This window comes from Melanotaenia boesemani, chromosome 13, assembly GCF_017639745.1.
Source record: "Melanotaenia boesemani isolate fMelBoe1 chromosome 13, fMelBoe1.pri, whole genome shotgun sequence".
Lineage (NCBI taxonomy): Eukaryota > Metazoa > Chordata > Actinopteri > Atheriniformes > Melanotaeniidae > Melanotaenia > Melanotaenia boesemani.
In genome coordinates this window covers 16,751,042-16,773,703 of record NC_055694.1, presented here as the reverse complement: position 1 = coordinate 16,773,703, position 22,662 = coordinate 16,751,042, and the positions used below count along the sequence as shown (strand labels likewise).

The 22,662-nt window shown below is 39.1% G+C and overlaps 3 protein-coding genes across 5 annotated transcripts; all 3 read left to right on the top strand.

Moving 5' to 3' along the window:
- The first annotated feature begins 159 nt into the window (after positions 1–159).
- Positions 160–2,818, top strand: naa10 (N-alpha-acetyltransferase 10, NatA catalytic subuni). Its single transcript, XM_042005054.1, has 8 exons — positions 160–350; positions 505–603; positions 707–765; positions 848–893; positions 971–1,086; positions 1,254–1,298; positions 2,084–2,168; positions 2,292–2,818. The coding sequence occupies exons 1-8, from the start codon at positions 330–332 to the stop codon at positions 2,457–2,459; spliced, it is 639 nt and encodes a 212-aa protein (XP_041860988.1). The 5' UTR covers positions 160–329; the 3' UTR covers positions 2,460–2,818.
- A 2,108-nt stretch (positions 2,819–4,926) lies between these two features.
- On the top strand, positions 4,927–15,325 carry LOC121652158 (rho GTPase-activating protein 4-like). Of its 3 annotated transcripts, none has more exons than XM_042004773.1 (22): positions 4,927–4,989; positions 6,713–6,802; positions 6,989–7,160; positions 7,280–7,442; positions 7,609–7,671; positions 7,795–7,923; positions 8,015–8,143; positions 8,240–8,461; positions 8,543–8,644; positions 9,254–9,433; positions 9,511–9,595; positions 10,162–10,189; positions 10,280–10,379; positions 10,529–10,589; positions 10,703–10,780; positions 10,879–11,007; positions 11,083–11,188; positions 12,483–12,710; positions 12,802–12,857; positions 12,988–13,171; positions 13,578–13,626; positions 13,704–15,325. In XM_042004773.1, the coding sequence occupies exons 1-22, from the start codon at positions 4,953–4,955 to the stop codon at positions 13,872–13,874; spliced, it is 2,562 nt and encodes an 853-aa protein (XP_041860707.1). In that variant the 5' UTR covers positions 4,927–4,952; the 3' UTR covers positions 13,875–15,325. The 3 variants fall into 3 exon arrangements, with proteins under 3 accessions (XP_041860707.1, XP_041860706.1, XP_041860708.1); XM_042004772.1 differs by having other exon boundaries at positions 12,940–13,171; XM_042004774.1 differs by lacking the exon at positions 4,927–4,989 and adding an exon at positions 4,997–5,264 and having other exon boundaries at positions 12,940–13,171.
- A 2,208-nt stretch (positions 15,326–17,533) lies between these two features.
- ssr4 (signal sequence receptor, delta) lies at positions 17,534–22,565 on the top strand. The gene is made up of 6 exons (XM_042003037.1): positions 17,534–17,710; positions 17,918–18,036; positions 18,122–18,196; positions 18,609–18,698; positions 19,140–19,205; positions 20,078–22,565. Exons 1-6 carry the CDS (start codon positions 17,662–17,664, stop codon positions 20,180–20,182), a joined length of 504 nt encoding a protein of 167 aa, XP_041858971.1. The 5' UTR covers positions 17,534–17,661; the 3' UTR covers positions 20,183–22,565.
- Positions 22,566–22,662: the final 97 nt, after the last annotated feature.

Here is a 22,662-nt window from a genome sequence, read left to right as displayed (position 1 = left end):
TTAGTAAACTTGACAAACTATCAGTCAGAATTTGGGTGACCACAGAGATGGCCAATAACGTTTCAGGGGCCCACTTCCTTCTGCATTCTCCAAAATAAACCCGGTGAACGGCACTGTTGCTTTTATTGTGAAGCCTCGCGACATTTTTGCCGGAAATTATTATTTTTCTGTCATGCGCCTTCCTTACTACTTGCCCTGCTAGCAAATCGACTTAGCTAGCTAGCGAAATAAGATATAATAATCCCATTGTGTAATTATTATGAATATTTTGATAACGGCAGTGTAATTGGTTTTTGTTCCCCCCCAAAAATAAGAATTCAGCTAACAAAATGAACATACGAAATGCAAGGGTAAGTATACTGAAATCCTGTAGTCAGCCACGCTGGTTAGCTACCGGCTAAGGCTAATGCTATCGACTGCACCCTGCATTTTAGCTGACCAAATATTTGGTTTATTGTGTAGTTCGTGTCATGTATCTTTATAGTAATTATTTCTCTTTTTCAGCCGGAGGACCTTATGAACATGCAGCACTGTAACCTGCTGTGTCTTCCAGAAAACTATCAGATGAAATATTACTTCTACCACGGATTGTCCTGGCCTCAGGTGATCTAGCCTGCCGTTTTCCACTTTCTCTAGTGCTCATGGCACAGCCCCTGTCTAACCAAGGCTTCTAACAGTGCATATGTGTCTGTTTCAATTGTTTCAGCTGTCATACATTGCAGAGGATGAAAATGGAAAGATTGTGGGATATGTGCTAGCAAAGATGTAAGTATCTTTGTCTACATTTACAACTTCATATCCCCAATTGTATATTTTCAATTTAAATATTTTCTGTTGTTTTCTCTAGGGAAGAGGACCCAGATGATGTGCCTCATGGACACATTACATCTCTGGTAAGTCTAAAATAACATACAACTTTTAATGTTTTAAATAAGTCAAAAATCTGTTAAGCTAACTGTGTGTCTTTCAGGCGGTGAAACGATCCCACAGACGTCTTGGTCTGGCTCAGAAACTGATGGACCAGGCCAGCCGGGCCATGATTGAAAACTTTAATGCTAAATATGTCTCACTTCACGTTCGTAAAAGGTGCTTTTTTTCTCTGTCTTATTTGTTTGCTGTGAACTTGATCTTTGCTTTATGTTGATAAATCATTGTAGAAATCCCCACTTCCAAAATATGTTCATTCTCTGACTGCTTGTGTAATAAATACTTTTATTCTTAAGACTTTTACTAATGTCTTCTCTTCACTGCAGCAATCGGGCAGCTCTGCACCTGTATTCAAACACACTCAAGTTCCAGTAAGTTTACCCTGTGCCAGCACACATTCTGTTTCTTTTAATATAATGTATGTATTCCCTTGGTGTGGCCTTAGTAGGGACTTCTATACATATGAGTGATGCTAGACCATAAAATCAAATATTTACTCTGCATGTTGCCTGATATTTGATAGTAGCGGTAATTTGGGTGTATGTCAACTACTAGAAGATTATTTGCGGCACAACACAGAAGACTCAAATAGCATGAAGTTAAATATAGTTTGTGAATAAGGAAGTTTATTTCCTCTTACCTAAATTCTAAAATGTTTAATACAGCATTACTTTTGTGAATGTCCTTGTGGGGCACGTATAATTAAAAAAAAAATCTAAGGATCAAAGTTCATAGGATACTTTTCTAAATTGTTTTTCTGTTCACAGATTAAAGAAATGGCTAAAATGTTTTTACAAATTTCAAGTTTTAAAAAAAAAAATTACTCATACTATACATGACTGTAGCACCTCCTAGAAAGCTCTTCCTGGAAGACAATCTGCTTGATTAAAGTGGCTTTGTGCTAAAGTAGTCCTTAGGCAGATGTCATGCAAATATGTGTTGTAGTGATTTAAATAAATAACTGAACGAAAACCTGGAATACCGAAACAATGTTCTGTGTAGTTTGAAAATATTTCCTCTGGAAGGTATGTTATTGGCTGGTCACTTGCAAAACTTTTTACATACAAAAAAAGGTCAATTAAAAATGAGAGGTAACGTAAAGTATAACATGTACCCTTTAACTAAAGTGTTATCTAATTTCTTTATGAATTTTTAGGATTAGTGAAGTAGAGCCGAAATACTATGCGGACGGAGAGGATGCTTACGCCATGAAGAGAGACCTGGCACACATGGCTGATGAGGTGGCTTTATTTTCAATATTTTTCCACTGGTTTACTTTGATACAAATTTGAATGATTCTGAGAGGACAGGCCTTTTTTGAATGAGTATTTTATTTGTTTTTTCTCCTGTGCATCTTCCTACAGCTGAGGAAACCTGGAGTCCGCGTGTCGGGTCAAGAGGCACCGTCGGGCTCCGGTGACCAGGAGAGAGAAAGCGAAAGGGACAGTGGTGGAGAGAGCAAAGAGCTGAGCGAAGTCAGCGAGGCAACAGAAAGCACAGACGTTAAAGATTCTTCTTCTGACTCGCAATGACATTGTTGTACCAGGCATTTTTAAAAACACCTTCAGTTTTTCTTTCTTTCTTTTTTTTTTTTTATCTCTGCCATCATTTCTGGCTTTACAGACTGTGCATCAATGCCACTACACCACTTCCTTCTCCGATTTTTCTTAGTTCTGTTTTTTTCTGCTGTTAAACAGATCTGGACGTGAACTAATGTACTATATAAATTAAACATAAAAAAACTTACCGTGCTAAATATTTTTATTGGATTGTTACTGTCATCACCAAAGTTGACAGTTCTGACATTTGCAGAGTTAAAGACAGCCTGTGCTTTTCAGTTTGGTCTCTTACCTACTGAACAAAAATTACTACAAATAAATCTCTCAATTAACATTTTTGGAATACCTTTTTGTGTTTGATGTCTTCAGTTACCAAACAGAAATAGCTTAACACAGTGAAATAAATCTTTATTATATCACAATTAATGAAAAAATTCCATGGATACAAAAATGGCCATCTTTTATGATGAAATCAAAAGCTAAAACAGTATATTGAAGTGGCCGGTAGCTCAACCTTCAGCTGGCTTGGGTCTTCCTTTTGCTAAATATCCCCCTTTCTCAGCTCTTTTGTGTTGAAATACTTTCAAGTAAATGCACTTCATGTCCAAAAATCCTTTTCAAAAAGTTATGTTGTGTAAAATTGAGCCAAGTTTCTATTTCAAGACAAGATGAGTTAGCTGTTGAAGACTCCAACAGCTCCAAAGGCTTCAAACAGATATCTAAAGTTTAACACAGTAATGCAAATAATCGCACAGCCATGAAAAAAATGTTTCTACGATTAATGTCAATAGTAGAGGTAAAGACTGTGGCCAAAATAAATAAATAAACACTTTAAAAATGCTTGAAGAGCTTTAGGAGGAAACGGAAGTGACTGGCTCCACTGCTTCACAACAAGAAGGTCCATGGTCCAAGCCTTTCTGTTTGGAATTTATATATTCTCCCCAAGTACTCCGACTTCCTCCCACAGCCCAGGATGCATGCTTGTTAGGTTAACTGGTGGTTCTGGTGTACCCTGCTTCTTGTCCCATAGTGGATGGGATAGGCTCCTACAACTCTACAGTGGTTTTAACGGGTGTAGAACATGAATAGATGAAAGAGTGTTTATAAAACTTTAATAAATGGCCCAACACCTTTCTGGGTAATGTTTTATAGGGAGAGGAAACCACTGTATAGTTCTTTTAGAATGTCGTCTATTACTAAATTTCTAGGTGATAAAACTAAAGTCCTGATAAAACTCAACCTAACGTAATTCATAGTGGAGGTTTTATGATTATATGGGGCTGCCAGTTATACCAGAGGCAATGAAAGAAACATCCACCCGCCCGACGTGTATACCCATCTATTAAGGAGAACTATTTGTAAAGAGAAAAGACTGTTAAATGCTGAATATAGTCAAACTTTGTCAACCTCATTGCTATAGCAACAAACCTCAATATATGTTCCATTTAAAATCTTACACAGGATCAGATGGGAAAGAAAAAGTGAGCGAAATTACCAGCAGGTAATTGTAAAAAGCTAAATAGCCACAAAAACATTTAGACACCCAAAAATTTGTTTATGTATATAATTTTATATTAAAACCTTCTGAAATATATGATTAAAATCAAGCACTGCACAAACCAAGTCTCCCTTGGGAGTAAAAATATTCCTACAGCACGTGCAAAATTTTCCAAATTCCAACTATTGTGACTCCTAGTGGTTGAATAAGAATAGACAATTGCACACAGAGCCCACAGCAAATCTCCCCCATGGACATTGATGAATGGGCTGAAAGCAACTGAAAGAATAACCTTTTCATTTTGCAAAGGAAGAAAAAAAACAAAAAACTAAATATCTCTGTAATTAATAGGCTTAAATTAATTAGACTGTGTACTTTGTGCAATGAATTCCTGACCTCTGTAGCCCCAGAAAAGAACTAAAAACCAAAACTATTAATAATGCATGAACACTTAAAATGTGTCACTTAAGTGGAATTTTTGTGTGCTTGTGCAACACCATCCAACTGTGAGTTTGAGGAAGGAAACAGAAGTGAGAAAGAAGTACATGATAGATAAGAACAAATTAAGAGTACTACACTTTCATACAGTTTAGGTGGTTTTATAAACTGTAAATCCCTTTTAACACCTTTCAGCTTGATGAGAGTGAATACAGTACAACATCACCAAGCAAATCTATTATGGATTTTAATTCCACTGTATTAATGAACACTTTGGAGGTTTTTTTTTTTTTAATATATATTTTTTTCTGTCAATTTGTTGATTGGTGGTTACAGTATACAATGCATGTACACAAGTGTACTTCTTAGATAGCCGATTTCTATCCAGTACATGTTTGTCTCTTCAATGGTACCCAAAAACAGCTGATTTTACTCAGTGACCTCCAAATAACCGGTGAGCAGGGACTAATCAGTGAAAACAGCTGGTGTATGATTGGACTGAAAACCTGCTGTGGAGTTCAAGAAGCAGCATGAAACAGAAAGAGAGGAAGGGCTTGACGCGAAAAGGTTTTGCTTGTCACACTTGCACAATCACACTCTGATGCCTCAGACTGTGTGAGTGAGATGAGGGTGAGAAAGAGAGCAGCTGAACAGTGAGTTTGTGTGTGTCTGAGTGAGATAGAGAGAGAGAAAAAGTCAGAGATGAGTTCCACTCCACCCACATCCATCCATGTCCAATGTGAGGGGGTGGTGAAACACTATAGACCTTACTGTGCCATTAACCAACATTATTTAGTCGATTTAAGCTGGGGAAGAGGCTAGTCAACACAACTCCTCATAAGGTAATCATCTTTTTTTCTTCTGGATGAAATAAACTTTCAGTCATCTTTGTTTCTCCACAGCAGGACAGGCAGTTTATATCTAATACACATGTTTTTATCCCGTGAGCTGTGTGCTGTTATTTAGTTAATCTGATTATTTCAGCTGTTTTTGTTTGGCCATTAACATTTCATATCTCTGAGAGCATTTGTCTGTTAGTACTTGTGGGGAAGCAGGACAACCATGATAGCAAGTGAGAAGCTATAACTACAATAAATGTAAGACTAGCTTTGTAATGAATGCAGCTGAATGTGATAACAGAAGTCACTGATTCAATCCTGATCACATGGAGAAAGACTGAAAGGGCTAACAGAAAGGGGTGACATATGCGGGAAAAATTAAAATGCAATATCCTCCTTCAAAGCAGGAGTTTCGACTTTGCTGAAATGCACCAGTCATTTTAACAGGTCAGCTGGCAAACGTCTCAACTGAAAGAGCAAAGGGTGCACATTTATGCTGAAAAGAATGCTGATGAGTGATGTTTGGCTTTTGGAAAAAAAAGGGAAGTTAAGTGATAAAGAGAGAAAAAAAACATGCTCTTCCCCTTTCTGGTGCACTTTGAATGTTCTTATAAGCAAAATCTTTCATCGTTCAGCACCCTGTTTGTTAAAGGCTGTTGATTTATCAAATGTTAAAAAAATGTCCCTCTTTATCCTGTTTCTTTTACATTCTTTTAGAGCTGCCTGAAGGTCAAGTGTGGGTTTATTTCAGACATGCTACATAATAAAATGGTAACCAGTAAAACCAAAGTTCTCTGAGGCTTGTTTATTTTATTAAAAAATATAGTTGTATGTCAAATGTTCAGCCAAAACTGAAACACACTTTGCAAATCTACCATATAAGTCAAAAGCTGATAAATTTGATGCACTGTTATTGGAAATGCAGAATATGCTCTGAGTGCATCAGTACTCTTGAGTGCCACAAGCAAAAACCACCTGTTTTCTTCAGAGCACACATCCCCACAGAGTTATATGACTTCTGGTTCAGCCTATTTTTAGGGTAACTAAGATGTTGTGGGAGCTATTTTTGCACCTTGGGCAATTCTGCAGAGTGACCCGTGCAGCAGGCAACACATGCCAACTGCTTTTCTAGTTGTATGCTGATCAAGAAAGCACAGCACAGGGCGGTTTGAAGAGATGTGTTACAGTAAGATGAGCATGCTCTTTTCACTCTTTCTGTGGCAGCAGGAAGTTGTTGTGGTTGGTGGAGGTTGGAGTATGAAAGTTTGTGTAGAGGTGTGCAAGGTGCTTCAGTTGGGCACAGGCCTGGACTTTGGTTAGCAGACTTGTCCAGCATAAATAACAGAACGATCTGCATGTGCCCAAATCGCACACACCCTCTTTAAGACAGGGAACTAATGGTTTATGTTTTTCTCAGTGGTGATACAGGAGTATTCATTTATTTTGCACAGAATTCCACCCTGTTGGAGCAACAATGAGTTCTCATGTAAAACTCAGGAAGGAGAGGGTGGGTGTTGTGGACTACGACACACAAATCAAAGGTAAAGTACTTTATCAGTCTTTTATGTCAACCTCCTTCCCTTTTGCTTTTCTGTGGAAAGACCTCATAAAATCGGTTTCTGACTCTACAGCAAGACTTTCAGACTGAGTCATACTCTTTTTGCACTCTCTTGTTTCTTCTTTTGTCTTGACAGTTATTCTGTCTTCTCTTTCTCTTAATATTTCAGAGGTGCGTTCCCAGCTTGTAGACCAATTAAAAGTGTTGGATTTGCAACTTGAGCATAAGACCCAACAGCTACAAGACCTCACAGACTATCTGCGGAGACGGGGTGAGATAGAATGCGAGTATGCCCGCTCCTTGGAAAAACTTGCTGAAAGATTTACTTCCAGAACAAGGAGGTAATAGTAACTCTGGGTGCTATGCAGTAAATAGGCTATTTCCTAATTTTAGGGAGATAAATGGTAATTTTTAAAAAATGTTTTCATTAATTATTTTTCTTGCCTTTTTTGTTTTTTAGGAAGGAGCCCAGCACTCACTCAATCGCTCAAATCTGGCTGGCTCTGCTGTCTCAGACCCGTCAGGAAAGTAAGGACCACAATGGGCTCAGTGAAAGTTGCAGCAATATTCTCATCCAGCCTCTCATGCACTGTCTGGAGTACACACAACGCCTTGCTAAGAAGGTACTATTAGAACCACTTTCCCACCTGCAACAAACCCAAAGCTTATCAGTTTGGGACAAGTCTGTTTCTCTTCAGTGTAACTAGCTCGACATTGAAAAGATCAAGGCTCATTGTACTCCGTGGGATGTGACATCTGTTATATTTAGTCTCAACATTGTGTTTTCAGAGTAAAGACATCTGTAATCAGCTACAAGACGGATTGCTCAAGGTTGCCACAGAGCTACAGACTGTAAGTGAGAAACCCACCACCCAAAACATTTTCCACTTCCTAAACACGCAAAGACAAGCATTGCTCTGTGTGTGTGTGTGTGTGTGCGCGCGTGCGTGTGTGTGTGTGTGTGTTTGTTTGCAGGCTTGGCGGACATACTACCAGTACCACTCAGAGTATGTAAGTGCAGAAGGGAAGCTGAGGGAAGCAGAGAAACAGGAAGAAAAGCAAAAGCAGAGTGCTGCTAAGAAGCTGGAGAGGTTGATAGAAAAAGTAAAGTAAAAATCTTTTGTGAAATATTCTCCTCGTGCATATTAATCATCGAGCTTTTTGATCTTTTACTTACAATGTGTATATGTTATAGAGACAAATCAAAGTCCAAGAGATACAGCTGAAATGCAGCAAGGCCCGAAATGACTACCTCCTAAACCTAGCTGCTGCCAATTCCTCCATGAATAAGTACTATCTTCAGGATGTGTCTACTCTCATTGATGTGAGTGCATCAATTTGCATTCTTGCTCTTTTTTCAACATACATGTATAAAGCTCACATGAATAGGTCATATCTTACTTGCCATTTTCTCCCTAAGTGTGCAGACATAGGGTACCACCTCTCTTTTGGTCGGGTGATGCAAGCCTATTTGTCCAGGCGGTGGCAGGCCCAGGAAAACCTGGACACTGGTCTGGAGAAGCTCCAGGGGGCTGTATCTGGACTGGACCAGAGTCAAGACAGAGACACTCTTCTACAGGACCACCACAACACCTTCTCTATGCCTCTTCGCTTCCCATATCAGCCACATGAAGGAGATCAGGTGTGTATTTGGAGGTCTAATATTTAAATTATATATTTATATTCTTTTCCAATGACTAAGTTTAAGACTTGCGTTTCTCAGGTTTCTGAGGTCAGTGCAGAGTTTGAGATGAGGTGCGAGTTGGACATGCGATTCAAACAGATCCAAACCCGACTGAAAGCGGTCACCCAGGAAACAGAGGAGGTAAAATGCATCACAAAGCCCTTCTCACCTTGTTAGCATGTCTCTAGCAGAGGTTAACATGATCTAATGTAAAATAAATATTTTTCTATAGCAGAACCTTTTTGTCAACTTTTAAAGTGCTTTGTTGTAGCACCCGTTATTTTAAAGGCACATTTAAAAAAAAAAAATCTGCTCCTGCTATTCCAAAATTGCAGAGCAAAAGAAACTGCTTGAGTGTTTTGAAGTGTGCTAACCTGACCACTAGACAGCTATCATGAAAATGCATTTCATGATGATTTGATTATGTATAGGGAGAAAAGCATAGGTTGCAAATTTCAGGCAGACAAAAAACAGTGTCTTTGGTTGGAGAGAAAAATTGTTTCATTTGGACTTTGCGTTTTCTGACGCCTTGGACCTATCTCCTGCACTATAAGCTGTAAATCAAATAATAAGAGAAAACCCCAACAATCATTTGACCTCCTTAAAAACTTGAAAAAAACCCAAAACTTGTTTCATGAAAATTTTTGTATTTAACATGTCAGTGTTAGCAGTGTATATATCTGAGTTATCAGCCCGTGGTCATGAGTGCTACATCCACTTCAGCTGATGCCACCTTCACTTTCATGCTAGGCTAGTAAAAACATGACAGCAGCCCAGTCCTCTTTGTTGGAGGGCATCAGTGATGATGATCTGGAGCCCAGCAGTGGTTGCAGTCCCCCTCAAGAAGGCAGCACTGAGAATTTGACCATTAGACCCAGTGTAACCCGACGGAGGGCAAACCTGCTGGAAATAGAAAATCTCTACTTCACTGTGAGTCTGTTTTTAATTCAAGCTGTCACTATAATTAATGATAAAGACTGTTTCTCACACTAACTTTGCTTTTACAGAAAGTAAAAGAATACCTTGTTGGCAGCTCCTTGGTATCTAAGCTCAAAGCAAAGCATGATCTGCTTAAAGTAGCTGTGGAAAAAGGTATTGCATCTTCATTTCTATCTATTTTTTTATACTCAGTCCAATTCATTGTCACAGGGAGCTGGAGCCTCTCCCTGCTGGTATCAGGGAGAGGCAGGGTACACCATGGACAGGACACCAGTCCATCACAGGGACAACGGAGAGACAAAATACTGCTCACACCCACTCGTGGTCAATTTAGTATCAGCATTTAACATAATATGCAAAATGGTGGGAGGAAGCCAGCATACCCCAAAACAATCCACCCATGCAAGAGTGCAAACTCCACATAGCAAGGTCCCTGCTGAGGTTCCAGGAACCGTCATGCTGTGACACAAACGTGCTAACCACCATGCCACTTCATGTTCACTTCTGCATATCTCACATCTTAATAACACAAATCTAACTACTGACACAAAGTGCCATTTAGAAACTGTTGGTGTACAGCAGGGTTCTTACATCGGTGGTGTTCCTTTTTTTTTTTTTTTTTTTTTTTTTTTTAACACAACCTGTTCAAGTGTTGGATATCTTGTCTGCATGTGTGAGTTGCTCTTAGTTATGCTTATTAAATCTGTATTTCTTCATAGCTGAAGCATCAAATGGACATCAGCCTAGGTATGGCATGTTTTTAAGCATTCGTTAAGAGTTGCTGTACTTAATTAATATGACCATATAATACTTTCTCTGTTATGGTATGTTGTGCAGACAAATTGGAAAATCTTTGTGTGTCAGAAGGAATCAGTCAAGTGTTAATTTGATGCACAACCACAAACTTTTCAATGGAGACATGTTATCCTTCATACAGGTAGCTACTATCTTCATTTTGTTAACACATCTTGATTTTTAGGACATTACGTTTTTTTAATTCACCGTATTAGTCATTTTCCCAGTTTTAGTCAGAAGAGATTTATTAGACTTGTTTGTAAACTTCCTTACTAAATTTGTTTTATTCAGGCAACAGGACAGGAGATTCCGGTTGTTGTGGAAACCTGCATTCGCTTTATCAACCTCAATGGTTAGTATTCACAAGTAGAGGAACATTGAACCAGTAAATGCATGATTGTTGCTTTGATAAATAGAAGTTCTCAACTAGTTCATGAAATTTAGAATATTATGTCTGCCCATCAGGTCTCCACCATGAAGGAATTTTTAGAGTGCCAGGATCTCAGATGGAGGTTAATAACCTGAGGGATGCATTTGAGCGAGGTAAAGCTGAGTATCTGTTTGGAGAACCTGCACTTCTAGCTATTCTCACTGTGGAGCATTAATAATGTGGGGCAGTGTGCTACTGACTTCTTCTGCAGGTGAGGACCCCTTGGCTGACCAGAGGTATGATTTGGACTCTGTGGCTGGAGTTTTGAAGCTCTACTTCAGAGGCCAGGAGAATCCACTCTTTCCAATTGACAGTACTAGCCAGCTCCTGGAGCAAGCCCGTAAGTGTATGTGGGTGTGAAGAGTGTGGATGGTGATGCACAGTAACTTATCTTTCTTTCAACACTCTTTTTTAGAAATAAAGAATGAAGCTGAGAGAGCAGCTCAGCTCAAGACAGTCATCTCTTCCTACCCTGAGCCCATCATCGTTGTCATGAGATACCTCTTTGCATTCCTTCATCAGTGAGTAGTGTAACTTTTAGCCAGTATTTGTGACAGGACAGCCTGGGAAAACTGGATCATTACTTCCTTCATTCCCTCCTAGAAGGAAGGAAGGCAGGAAACAATCAAAATATAGTTTACATGTTGAAACATTTGAGGAGAAATCATGCATGAGATGGGTTATGGTAAATGTGTTGTTGGAGAGCTTTTGAAAAAGTCCTTCCATTCTCTTCTGCATCATCTGAGTTTGGATTCCAGAGGCAACAGTTTTAAGAGGAAAACCAATGCATCCCATCCCATTCCCCAACAATACTCTCTAGCTCCTCCTGGAGAATTTTGAGGCATTATATATAATCCCTCCAGCATGTTCTGCTCAGGGGCCTTCTTCCTATTAATCATGCCTCAAATGGGAGTTCAGTATGAGACATATCAGGTGCCAGAACCACCCCTGACTAATTTTGATGCAGCTCTACACCACGCTGCTCAGATGCTCAAGCTCCTCACCTTATTTCTGAGGCTGAGCCCAGTCAAGGTAAACTCATTTCAGCAGTCTATATCTTCCTTAAATCATTTAATTCACTGGTTCCAAAAAACTTGATCTTTTGATTCATTCCCCCCTTCATAACAATGATCTGGTTCTACTCCTTCATTACTACTGATGCAGACCCATTCTGTCCACAATACTTGGGTCTTTACCTCAAGTGGAAGAGTTTATCTCAGACCTAGAGATAGCAGTCCACCCTTTGTCAGTTAAGAACTGTTGGCTCGGATCATCCTAGACCTCAATGCAACATTGAATACATGGGTCAACCAAGACAGTCCCACAACATCCAGATCCAGGATCTACCTCAGCAACCTCTGCCAAGGCAATGAACGCATCTTACCTGGATCTTCAGACTCAATGTCGGCAAGATTAAGGACATCATCATGATGAACTTTCAAAGAACACTTTAAGAATGTACTAATTGCTTTAGGCTTATGTTGAAATCGGATGTGAAGGGAACATTTTGATGATAGAGGGAACAGTGTATTCTGTTTGACAAAAAATAAGAGGATAGTCTAAAGTATCAGTGCATGCAAGACAAACCGAGTCTCACTCAGGAAATCTTAATCTTGATATTAATTCTAATCTATTAACTGTTTCAACCTGGATTGTTCATATTTTTAAATTCCAGATGTACTAAATATTGAATAAGTTAGATAATTGTGAAATGCGTAAGGAACAAAAAAGTAATTTTATTTTATTGCATGCCTCTTAACATTTTTCTTTTGTCCCTCTGTCACTTTCTATCTCCTCAACACTCCCTGCCTAAAGTGTGTCTCAGTACAGTGATGAGAACATGATGCAGCCATACAACTTGGCTGTGTGTTTTGGTCCCAGCCTGGTAAGAGGGTCTCAAGATGATGATGTTGTAACCCTGCAACCTCAGATCAACCACCTTGTAAAGAGTATCATCATTCAGCATGAAAACATCTTCCCCAGTCAGAGCGAAGTACAAGGGCCAGTGTATGAGAAGTGCATGACGCTTGAACAGGATGACTGGTACGATGAAAAATCTTTGAACATAATGTATAATCTATGAAAAATACGTGTGGTGAAATTCTTCTGTGAGGGTATTTTTCTCTTTCTACAGCGAGCCCATTATCGAGGAAGGAGAAGGAGACACAGATTACACGCATAGCAAAACCGGTAAAGTTTAGTTAACTAATTTGGCTACTAACTAAATTGATGGTGCTGTTGTGGAATAAAACGGAACCACTCTTTGTGACAGATTTGGAAATGGGGTCCTTCACTAATAATGGCCCAGATGTGTCTGCAGAACCTATACAGACAAAGACAGAACGTCCCCGAGCAAACAGCAGTGGCTCCATAGACCATAACAGGATACCGGCTGGACCAGCAGGGGGCGGAATTACCTCTGCTGGAAAGCTGACACTTCAGATTCCAGTTGGGCCACAATGCAGGCCGAGGAGGATGCACTCTCCTGTTTCTGTGCACAGAGAGTAAGTAATTAACACCAGCTGACTACAAAAATGTATAAATGGATGGATGAATAAATGAACATGGTAACTCATTCACTAAAAGTATCAGACATCATTCAGCTTATTTACTTCAATATTGAAAGCCCAGTTTGTTTTTTTCTCTTTTTTTCTTTTTTCTTTTGCATTTGTTCACTTTCTTTTTAGTTCTGCATTTTATTAATTTATTTATATTTTTATAATATGTATTTCTTATTTCTTTCGTATTTCTTAAATACAAAGAATAAATAGATATATTTTACATTAAAAATGGCTGAAAATGGTTTAAATGGAAACAAAATAAATTAGATATTCAAAGTGGATCTTTACCCTTACATTATTTGAAAGAAAGATTGGTATTGACAGTATTTTCTTTTCTTTCTGCGCACAGATGTCAACAACACTCATCCTCTGAGGACATAGTTGTGCAAGTAGACAAGGTATGTCTTTCTCGTTTATCCTTGTTTTACAAAAGAGTTAAATTATATCAATGCAACTGTTTTACCATGTTTTAAAGGAGGTCTCTCGCCACATGGAGTCAGTCTTTAAGGAGCTTCTCATACGACAAGCACAACAGGATCCCTCCCCCTGTGTTTTGGCACCTTCTGCCCAAGCTCCCCAAAAAAGGGGGAAGCGAGATGGAAAAAAGGGGAAAGGGATTTTTAAGACGGCAGATCCACTGGACTAAAAGTACTGGAATCAGCACATGACAAAGAAAGAAAAAAAATGGAACTATTATGTTAATGGGAACTGAGGTGTTGTGTAAAGGGCTCAGACAATAGCTTTCGGTGCATCTGTTCCTAGAAAACTGAAATCACTAACCTATAAACCCTTCTCTGAGCCCCCCAAAGACTGGTTTAGGATTATTTCCTAAAGTAATTTAATTCACCATTTAATTCTCTCAGTACTGGCTACTTTCAGTCATGTTCTGGATAATAAAACCCTGCAGCAACTGCAGACTAAAAACTAGATGTGGAAACTGTGAATTACATTAAGTGCCAAAATGTGTTTGGGTACAGCTAAATGTGATGTTATGCAACTTTGTCTGCACCGATGTAAGTGTTGATGTTAAACTGCTTTGAATGTATGGTTTTTAATGATTATGCACAGATTTACAAGCAGACATTCTTCCTGTGATTTAGACACAAACCTGATAAAGAAATGTGAAAATTGTCCTTAAGTTGTGTATATTACCAATTTTAAACTTGTTTCAAATATTGTTTTTTTTTTGTACATATAATAAATAATTTGCTTCCCTCTCTGATTTTATTTTAAATAAGTGCAACAAATATGCACTTATACAGTACCTTTTAAAATTTACCTATACAAGGTGCTTAAAAAGTATTTCCAAGGTGCATCAGTAGCAGAAGAACCTATAAATTAGGTGCTTGCCTAGCATAAGAGTTCATTTTAAGTTCAGTGTCTTGTCCGAAGACACTTAAACAAGTGAAGGAGCTGGAGATTGACGGACGCTTCAGCAAGAGCCTACATTAAAGCTTATTTAAAGTCAGCGATTTAAAACCGGATAGTCAAATCAGCTCTGTAGTGAAGTCCAGCTTTTTCCACACCAAGCAGCTTGCTAAGGTCAAACCTTTTCTTGCACAACACTTTGAGACAGTAATCCATGCCTTCCTTCCATCTCGGCTGGATTACTGTGATGCTCTTTATTCTGGGGTTAGCCAGTCCTCCCTTGCACGTTCCAGTTGGTGCAAAATGCAGCTGCACGCCTCCTAGCTGGAGTACGTAAGAGGGAGCACATAACCCCCATCCTGGCCTCCCTCCACTGGCTGCCAGTGCACTACAGAGTTCATTTTAAGATTATTTTGTTTGTTTTTAAATCTTTAAATGGTCTGGCTCCTCCTTACCTCTCTGAGCTACTCTACCCCTACGCTCCTGCTTGGTGCCTCAGGTCAGCTGACCTGCTGCTTCTGGACGTACCGAGGTCCAAACGGAGGCTCAGAGGGGACAGAGCTTTTTCAGTTGCTGGTCTAAAACTGTGGAATGAGCTCCTCCTCCACATTAGACAACCTTCCTCATTGTCTATTTTTAAAACTCATCTTAAAACCCATTTTTATTCTTTGGCTTTCAGCCCAGTATGAGACTGTTCCTGTAGAGTGTGCTGTGGTTTGTTTTATTTATTGGTTTTGTTTGTTTTTAATTTGTTTATTCTTTTAAAACTGCCTATTGTTTTTAAACTGTTTCAAAAAACAATGAACAATCATTTTATTATATTTGATTATTTCTTTCTTTGTTGATTCTTGTATTTTTATGTGTTGCTTTGTCCATTTATGTACAGCACTTTGTTTCAGCTGTGGTTGTTTTAAAGGGCTTTACAAATAAAATTGAGTTGAGTTAAACTCCTTCATTTAAAGCAAACTTCTACAAAAGAACACAAAATATTCCAAGGCCTTTAAACTGGACACTTGCCTCCCCTTAGTATAACTTAGGATTCTGTTTACAGGGTCACAATAAAGAATGTGACAAAAAAATAACATTAACAAATGATACTTCATTGTAAAGTTTTATTTATTGTATAATAAATGTATAAATGGTCCTTGTTCTGCATTTTTGTACAAGTACCTTCTTGCAAGAACCTCTAAGCAACGCAATCATAAGTCTTCAGATAAATTTGTGACATCTTTTGACGGCAGTAATAACAGTGGTCTGACTCTGTTCCATTCAGCCACGCTTGAAACTAAGCCATTCCTTAAATGTCCGTGAGATTCCAGAAAATTGTAAATTCTGAATTGTTTATACATGTAAACACTGATACCATAAACGAGGTAGCTTGTTATGCCCAGCGATGAGGTTGGAGGTAGTAATGTTTTTTTTAACCCGTCCTGTCCAGCATCATAGCAAGCAAAATGATAATCTGGTTGCTGTATTGTGCTGAACAAATTTGCTCTGCCAAGGGGAGGCCTATGGGTAAGGCTCCTCTTGATAATCTGATCCATTTATTTATTTATTTACTTTGAATCACGGAATCTATGTAATCTTGCTGGACCTGACCGGAGGGGACAGAAAAAGATGGAAAAAAGCAAAAAGATGCAAAAGGGAAAGACGAAAGGAGACAAAAACATCACAGACAGAAGGAAACGACCCTTCAATCCACACCATCACCAGACAACAAACTGTTACACCTGTACATGTACACACCAGAAAATTTCCTACGACTTTTACAAAAAAAAAAACAAAAAAAAAAAAAACAGAGCTGCTAGTCATTAAGAGTTTTTAAATAATAACAAAATCAAAAGGACATATCATGAAAGTAGCATAACAGCGACCAGATACTAACTCACAGGAAAAATAAAAAAGAAGAATTATCTCTTAGTATAAAAACCCACTGGACAACTCAGTGACTGTGTCAGCATGCAGAGCCTGAGGAATAAGGAGTGATCAGTGATGAAGAGTGGCGAGTGAGATCGTGCAAATGCGACCACGCCTCTACGGAGGTCAGAGGCAGACCAGGGCAGCCCAGAGACCCGGGCCCTCAGTAGCAGCCCTGGAGCTCTAACCCAAGATACCCCACCATGAAGACGACTCCAGCCCCACCCGAAGGGCGGCAGAGGAGAGCCCCAGCAAAAGCCCCCCACGGTTTTAGGGCACATATCCCAGTGGGCCAAGATTGGCAACCGCCGGCCCCGCCAGGGACCGGCCACCCAGGGCCGCCCAAGCGAAGGGCCCAGGGCCCCAGGAGCCCAGAGGCGGCCGCCTCACCCCCCAAAGGCAGAGGGCCCGCACCATGCTTAGGATGCCATGTTTTGTTTCCAAAACAAAGAAACTTAGCGATACCACTGCAATGTAACAAAAATGTTTGCATGATTGTAACTTTATCATTGAGTATTAGATAATTTTGTTAGTCTTACAATTGCATTGAGGGCCCTTCTGGGTCCCCTGTCACTCATGGGCCCCTTCCCCTTTACCTGTGACCTAAAACGATAACTAGAAAAAAAACAACATGAAGTGATTTTGCTCTTTTCTCTCAACCTCTTAGAGAATGTGACATGCTATATCATAATGTTGACAATTGCCGATTCCACTGCTGAGTCTTGTGCATGAGACATTTCCCATTTTCCTGGCTTTCAAACTTACAGTTTAGATCATCCACAACTTTTTGGAAAATTTTGTCCACTTTCTGATATGGGTCTAAGTCTTCAGGCAGTCCTGTCAACACATGCAGTCTGTGGCAATAGCCACGGCATGTTGCTACTGCCACGATTTGAGCTTGGCCCTACTGCCTTGCTGTGATTAAACCAAAACAATCAGACGGAATGGTGCCTCCCTTCAGATGAAGTGACTACAGAGTATTTTCCCAGAGTACTGTGCGGCGCTACGGTCTACGTCACTACAGCGCTGGCGCAGACGTGGCACAGCGTTACGCTGAGGTGGTCTTCTTCCATTCAGTTAGCGTGAAAGTAGCATAGCAGTGCTCCAGTTGAACCCCAGGGACAATACGTGCCCATTCAGACACAACAATGATTCGGATAGCCGCATTCCTCACGCTGCTGGTAGTCTTCTGCTCCGGTAGGTGCGCGGAGAACCGGAGAGGAAGATTTTACCGGTGAAATTAGCATGTAATGCTAATTAGCCTTAGCTAGTAGACAAAAAAAAGGAGAGATAGCCTCCTTTTATTCTTTAATCTAAACTGTGTACTATTTGTTGATAATGTTCAGATGATGCACGCTTATCCTAGCTTTTAGTTGATCTCAGATCTGTGTTTTGTGGTAACAGGAGAGAGTTGCACAGACCCAATCATCACTCCGTCGGCCTACACCACTTCTGACGCTGTCATCTCGTCAGAGTCCGTCTTCATCGTTGAACTGAGCCTGACTTGTGCCAACGGAGCCCAGGTAACTGCAAAATGTCAGACACAAAGCATTATCAGTTATTGATGCTATACTGAGTGACTGGCTCATTGATTTCTGCCTTCTCCAGAGTGTGACTCTCTATGCTGATGTCAATGGAAGACAGTTCCCTGTGACTAGAGGCCAGGATGTTGGCAAATATCAGGTATGAGTTCATATGAAGCCACATAATTAAGCAATTTCTCTCGTGGCAGCTTATTTGTCCTAAGAAATTGGTAGGTCAATCGCCTTAGTGAAGTTCGCATTCAGCTGCATATCTCTCTTCTCAAATAATTATTTCATATCATGGTCTTATTGACAGAAAATCAAGTAGTCTGTTGTTGATTGTTCCTAGATGAATGGCTTGAATCTGTTACTTTTCATTTTACTGTCACTGACTAATGAACAAACTCGTGAGAATGCCATAAGCTGACTTTTTGGGGGTTCACTCGCTCCCAATTTGTCTATTTTTGACTGCAGCCGTCTTCTTCTTCTTCTTCTTCTTCTTCCTCCACTCTGCTGTCTGGGTGAACTTGGTGTGGATCAGTCTTTGATCAACAGGAACTTTTCTCTTTCAGGTTTCATGGAGTCTTCCTCACAAGCAGGCCAGCTCTGGAACATATCAGGTCAAATTTTTTGATGAGGAATCTTACAGTGCCCTGCGTAAGGTTAGTGTTTGATATTTAGTTGATCAGTTTAGACCAGTAGTTCCCAACCTTTTTTCCTCTGGGACCCCAGTCATGCATATACTAAAATGTCATGGACCTCCTGCTCTACCCTGTGTTGAAACCATGCTTTGTTTTAGGCTTTCAAAAGTGAAATTCTCACCATAAATAAAACATTCTGATTGAATCCTGTCCTTTGATAAAGCCAAAGTTAAATGAACAACATACAGCCTTACTTTTATTATTAAAATAGGGACTATTTGTGGACATTAATCACAATGGCTCTAATGTTTAAAGCGTCAGGGAACCCCTGTGCTCTTTATGTGACCCCCTTGAGAGGTCTTGGACCCCAGGTTGGGAACCACTAGTTTAGACCATGGATTTTTTTTTTAAAACATATGCAGTTTTTTTCTGTATAATACATCTGCATCTGTTATGTTTCAGGCCCAGAGAAACAACGAAGATGTAAATGCCATTCAGCCTCTCTTCTCTGTCAACATTGACCATAGAGTGAGTATCTTACAGACAGGTTGCAGTTAAATCATGGTGCTCTCATCTGTTCGCAGCATTAGTTTTGCATCCCATCGAGGGTAATTGCTTAGACTTTCCAGCTATCACCTGTACTTCTGAGACATACAACTCTTATTAGATAGCAGACATTAGCATTATTTTTATACTAAGTGAAAAGCCAAATATTTTCTTTAAGTATTAGTAGAGCCTAATGAAGAGCCAAGCTTAGATTACTCTGTTGTGCCACAAAAGTCTAATCATCAACCATTATTGCATGCTAGTGTGAACCAAGTGCAGAAATAACTTTTTTAGCCTTTGTCATCGCCTTAAAAATGGAATTTCATTGTGTAACTGCAGAGACAATTTACCTTGCAAAGCTTGTAAGATTGAGTGTCAGACTCCATGATATCTATTTATGGCTGGAGAAAAACTTTTTGGGCCAGTTAGCATTTAACTTTCCCAGAGCCTTGCACGGGGGCCCACAATGGTTCAAATATATTCAAACATTTGGGTTGCATTATTGATGGTAAACAAGTGATTCGACTAATGCAAGTCTCTTACTGGGATACTTGCTATTATTTGATTCCTGACTGGGTTTGGGTTTATTAGTGTAGCTCATGTACATATAGCATCAGGTAATACAGTACATGTATATTTTTTACTGTAAATCTTTGAAGTAAAGAAATAAAAACATAGACGGCATCATTACAAAACAAGTTTACCATGCAGCATGGACTTCAGCCTACACAGCCACCCATGTCGTTAATTAGCTTCAGAATGATCCTTGAGCTGAATTACATTATGTCTACTAATATCTGTTTACTTGTCTGCAAGCTCCTGATATTTGTTTTTCTTCTAAAAAATAACTACAGGGAGCATGGAGTGGTCCATGGGTGTCAACTGAGGTGGTGGCTGCCCTGGTTGGTATCTTGGTCTACTACTTGGCCTTCACTGCTAAAAGCACCATCCAGGCATGAACTGATACACAATCACCTTTTGATCACTGGATCTTGAAAGACTGAATTCTGGTGGAGCTCAGCTACCAACCCATCGTGAACCTACAGGATTTTGCCACTCTGTCTGATTTGGGGCAAAAAGCAAAAGTAGCAGTCTTTTTTTTTTTTTTTTTTTTTCTTCAGACTGTGTCTCTGCAACTAATTATGACCAGTTTTCAGATTATTTTTGAATAATAATCGTTGTCAATGGATTGTTTTTTTTCTTCTTTTTTTTTATTGTCAGACCAATAACCTGGACTTTTAGGGCTTGTTCGGTATTCAGCGCTGCCTAATAGATGTTGATTCATCCGGACTAGATCACACGTCTGTGTGGGTTCACTTGCCAAAGTGGAACTTGTAGAGATGTTTTGAGCAACAACCGAGTTAGGCCTTCCATCCGCATGTTATTATGTGACAATGCTGGCTGGCTTGAACAGGCCTTTATAGGCATGTTCCTCCAGGGAAATAAATAAATGGTTTGTTCTATTTCCAGTGTAATGTGTTGGTTCTGCTCACCGATAAATTCCTTTTTCTCCAAGGTGGACAGGAAAATGTATGGTGTTCTACATAAACATCCTGTAAAGTTTCCTTTTTTTAAATTAGTTGTTTGCCAAATTTAAATTGTCAGTAACAGTTCCCTGAACTCATCTAAATCAAGCCGTAGCCACATCCAAGCAGATTTATATTTCAGACTAATTGCAACAGAGATGTAAACTAAAGAACCACTTTTTATTATTATTATTATTTTATTTATTTATTTTTATCAATTTCAACTATGATTCCGAAGAATTTTGGCAAAGATTTATTCCTACTTTATAAATGGAATATGTTTAAATACTTAAAGGTCTGGGGAAAAAATCAGTTGTTGCTGTAAACCTACAAAGCTTAAATGAGGCTTTAATATCATTGTACAGGAAACTGTATAATATTAAAATGCCACAACTGAACATGCAAATTAAAGACAAACACAAAATAAAACACAAGATAAAAGGCACAAAGAAGTGTCACAATCTGACAAAAATAATTAAAATGTATTAAAAAGCAGTGTAATAAATAGAGAATAAATAATAAAACTTATAAATCAGACTTATTGTCATTATACAGGAAACTGTACAATGATATTAAAATGCCAGAACTGAAGGTACAATAAAAACTGATAATGTATATTCTTCCTGATGGCAGCAGACTGAACAGAGGGTGTAGCTGAAATTTACTCGGACGTGATGGATAGTTAAATAGCCTCTGTACTTGTGTTTCCTCTCAGACTTCAGTAGTGTAATGCCACCAGTTGAACACACTGGGGCATCTCTGTTCTGCTTTTTAAGTCTCAACAGCATACATATGATAGTTGCAGGTTGAGAATAAGCCGTTGCTAATGTAATGCAACACAATGCATAATGTACTCGTTCGTCTTTTCCTCTTCATTTTTTCACCTTCATAGGTGCTTAAAGCAAACTTGTGCTGATGTGATCTAGTTAGTTGTAAACTTATGTCTATCTCTGTTGGTGTCCCAAATCCATGTTTGCTTTCACTGCTCAGCACGGACAGCATGCATTTCTCATTTGGCCCCATGAGACCAATGTAAACATTATACACTGGGTAACATGACCTCCTGGCATGAATACTGTGCTGTAAAAGAACACAGGATGTTTATCAGATGTCTGCTTTTCTGCGGCTTTGTCATCATGCACATACACACACCTTTAACATAAACGCATCTCAGACGATGTCTTCTAGCACATACAGTCAAGGAGATAATAGAGAGATGTTAGTAATTCTGAGAAAACATGAGCTGGATTGAATCCAGATACTCTCCCACGGAGTCACCTATTGGTCCGTGGGAAGAGAGGGAATGGCTGGATGGAGGGATATAAATGGAACGAACAAACAAACATTCAAAAACCACAAAATCAGTGCTGAAATTAGACTCTTCCTCTTTTTTGTTGTGTGATGCATTTCGGAGTGATTAACTGCAACCTTTGTGCACATAAATACAGTTATAAAATGAAATATAAAGTAACTTTATTCTTCCAATGATTATTGTTTCGACTCCAAGCCCCACTTCTATTTGAACAGTTACACAACACACAGCTTTAACTGCAGGTTGGTAATGCAAAGATTTTGCAAACTTATGAGCTAATCTTTATTTTTATTGCACAATACAACATTTTACAGTGTAGTAAGTGACTGTAGAAGAGGATCACATGGAAGAGTGGCCCCTTTTCAATTTAATAACTAAAGTATTGAAAATGTGCCAGGTTTTCTTCTGTAAACGTACACATTTAATATTTTTATTGAGGGCAGCTCAGTCTAAATGCAGCACAAATTTGAAGATCTGGTTGTAACTATCAGAGTTATTTTTGTAATAAAAAAAAAACAAAAAAAACAAGGTGATTTATGTCAACATTTTGCAGTCAAAAAATTAATTTTTCTGTAATCTCTAAGCAAATTGTGTGTTCATA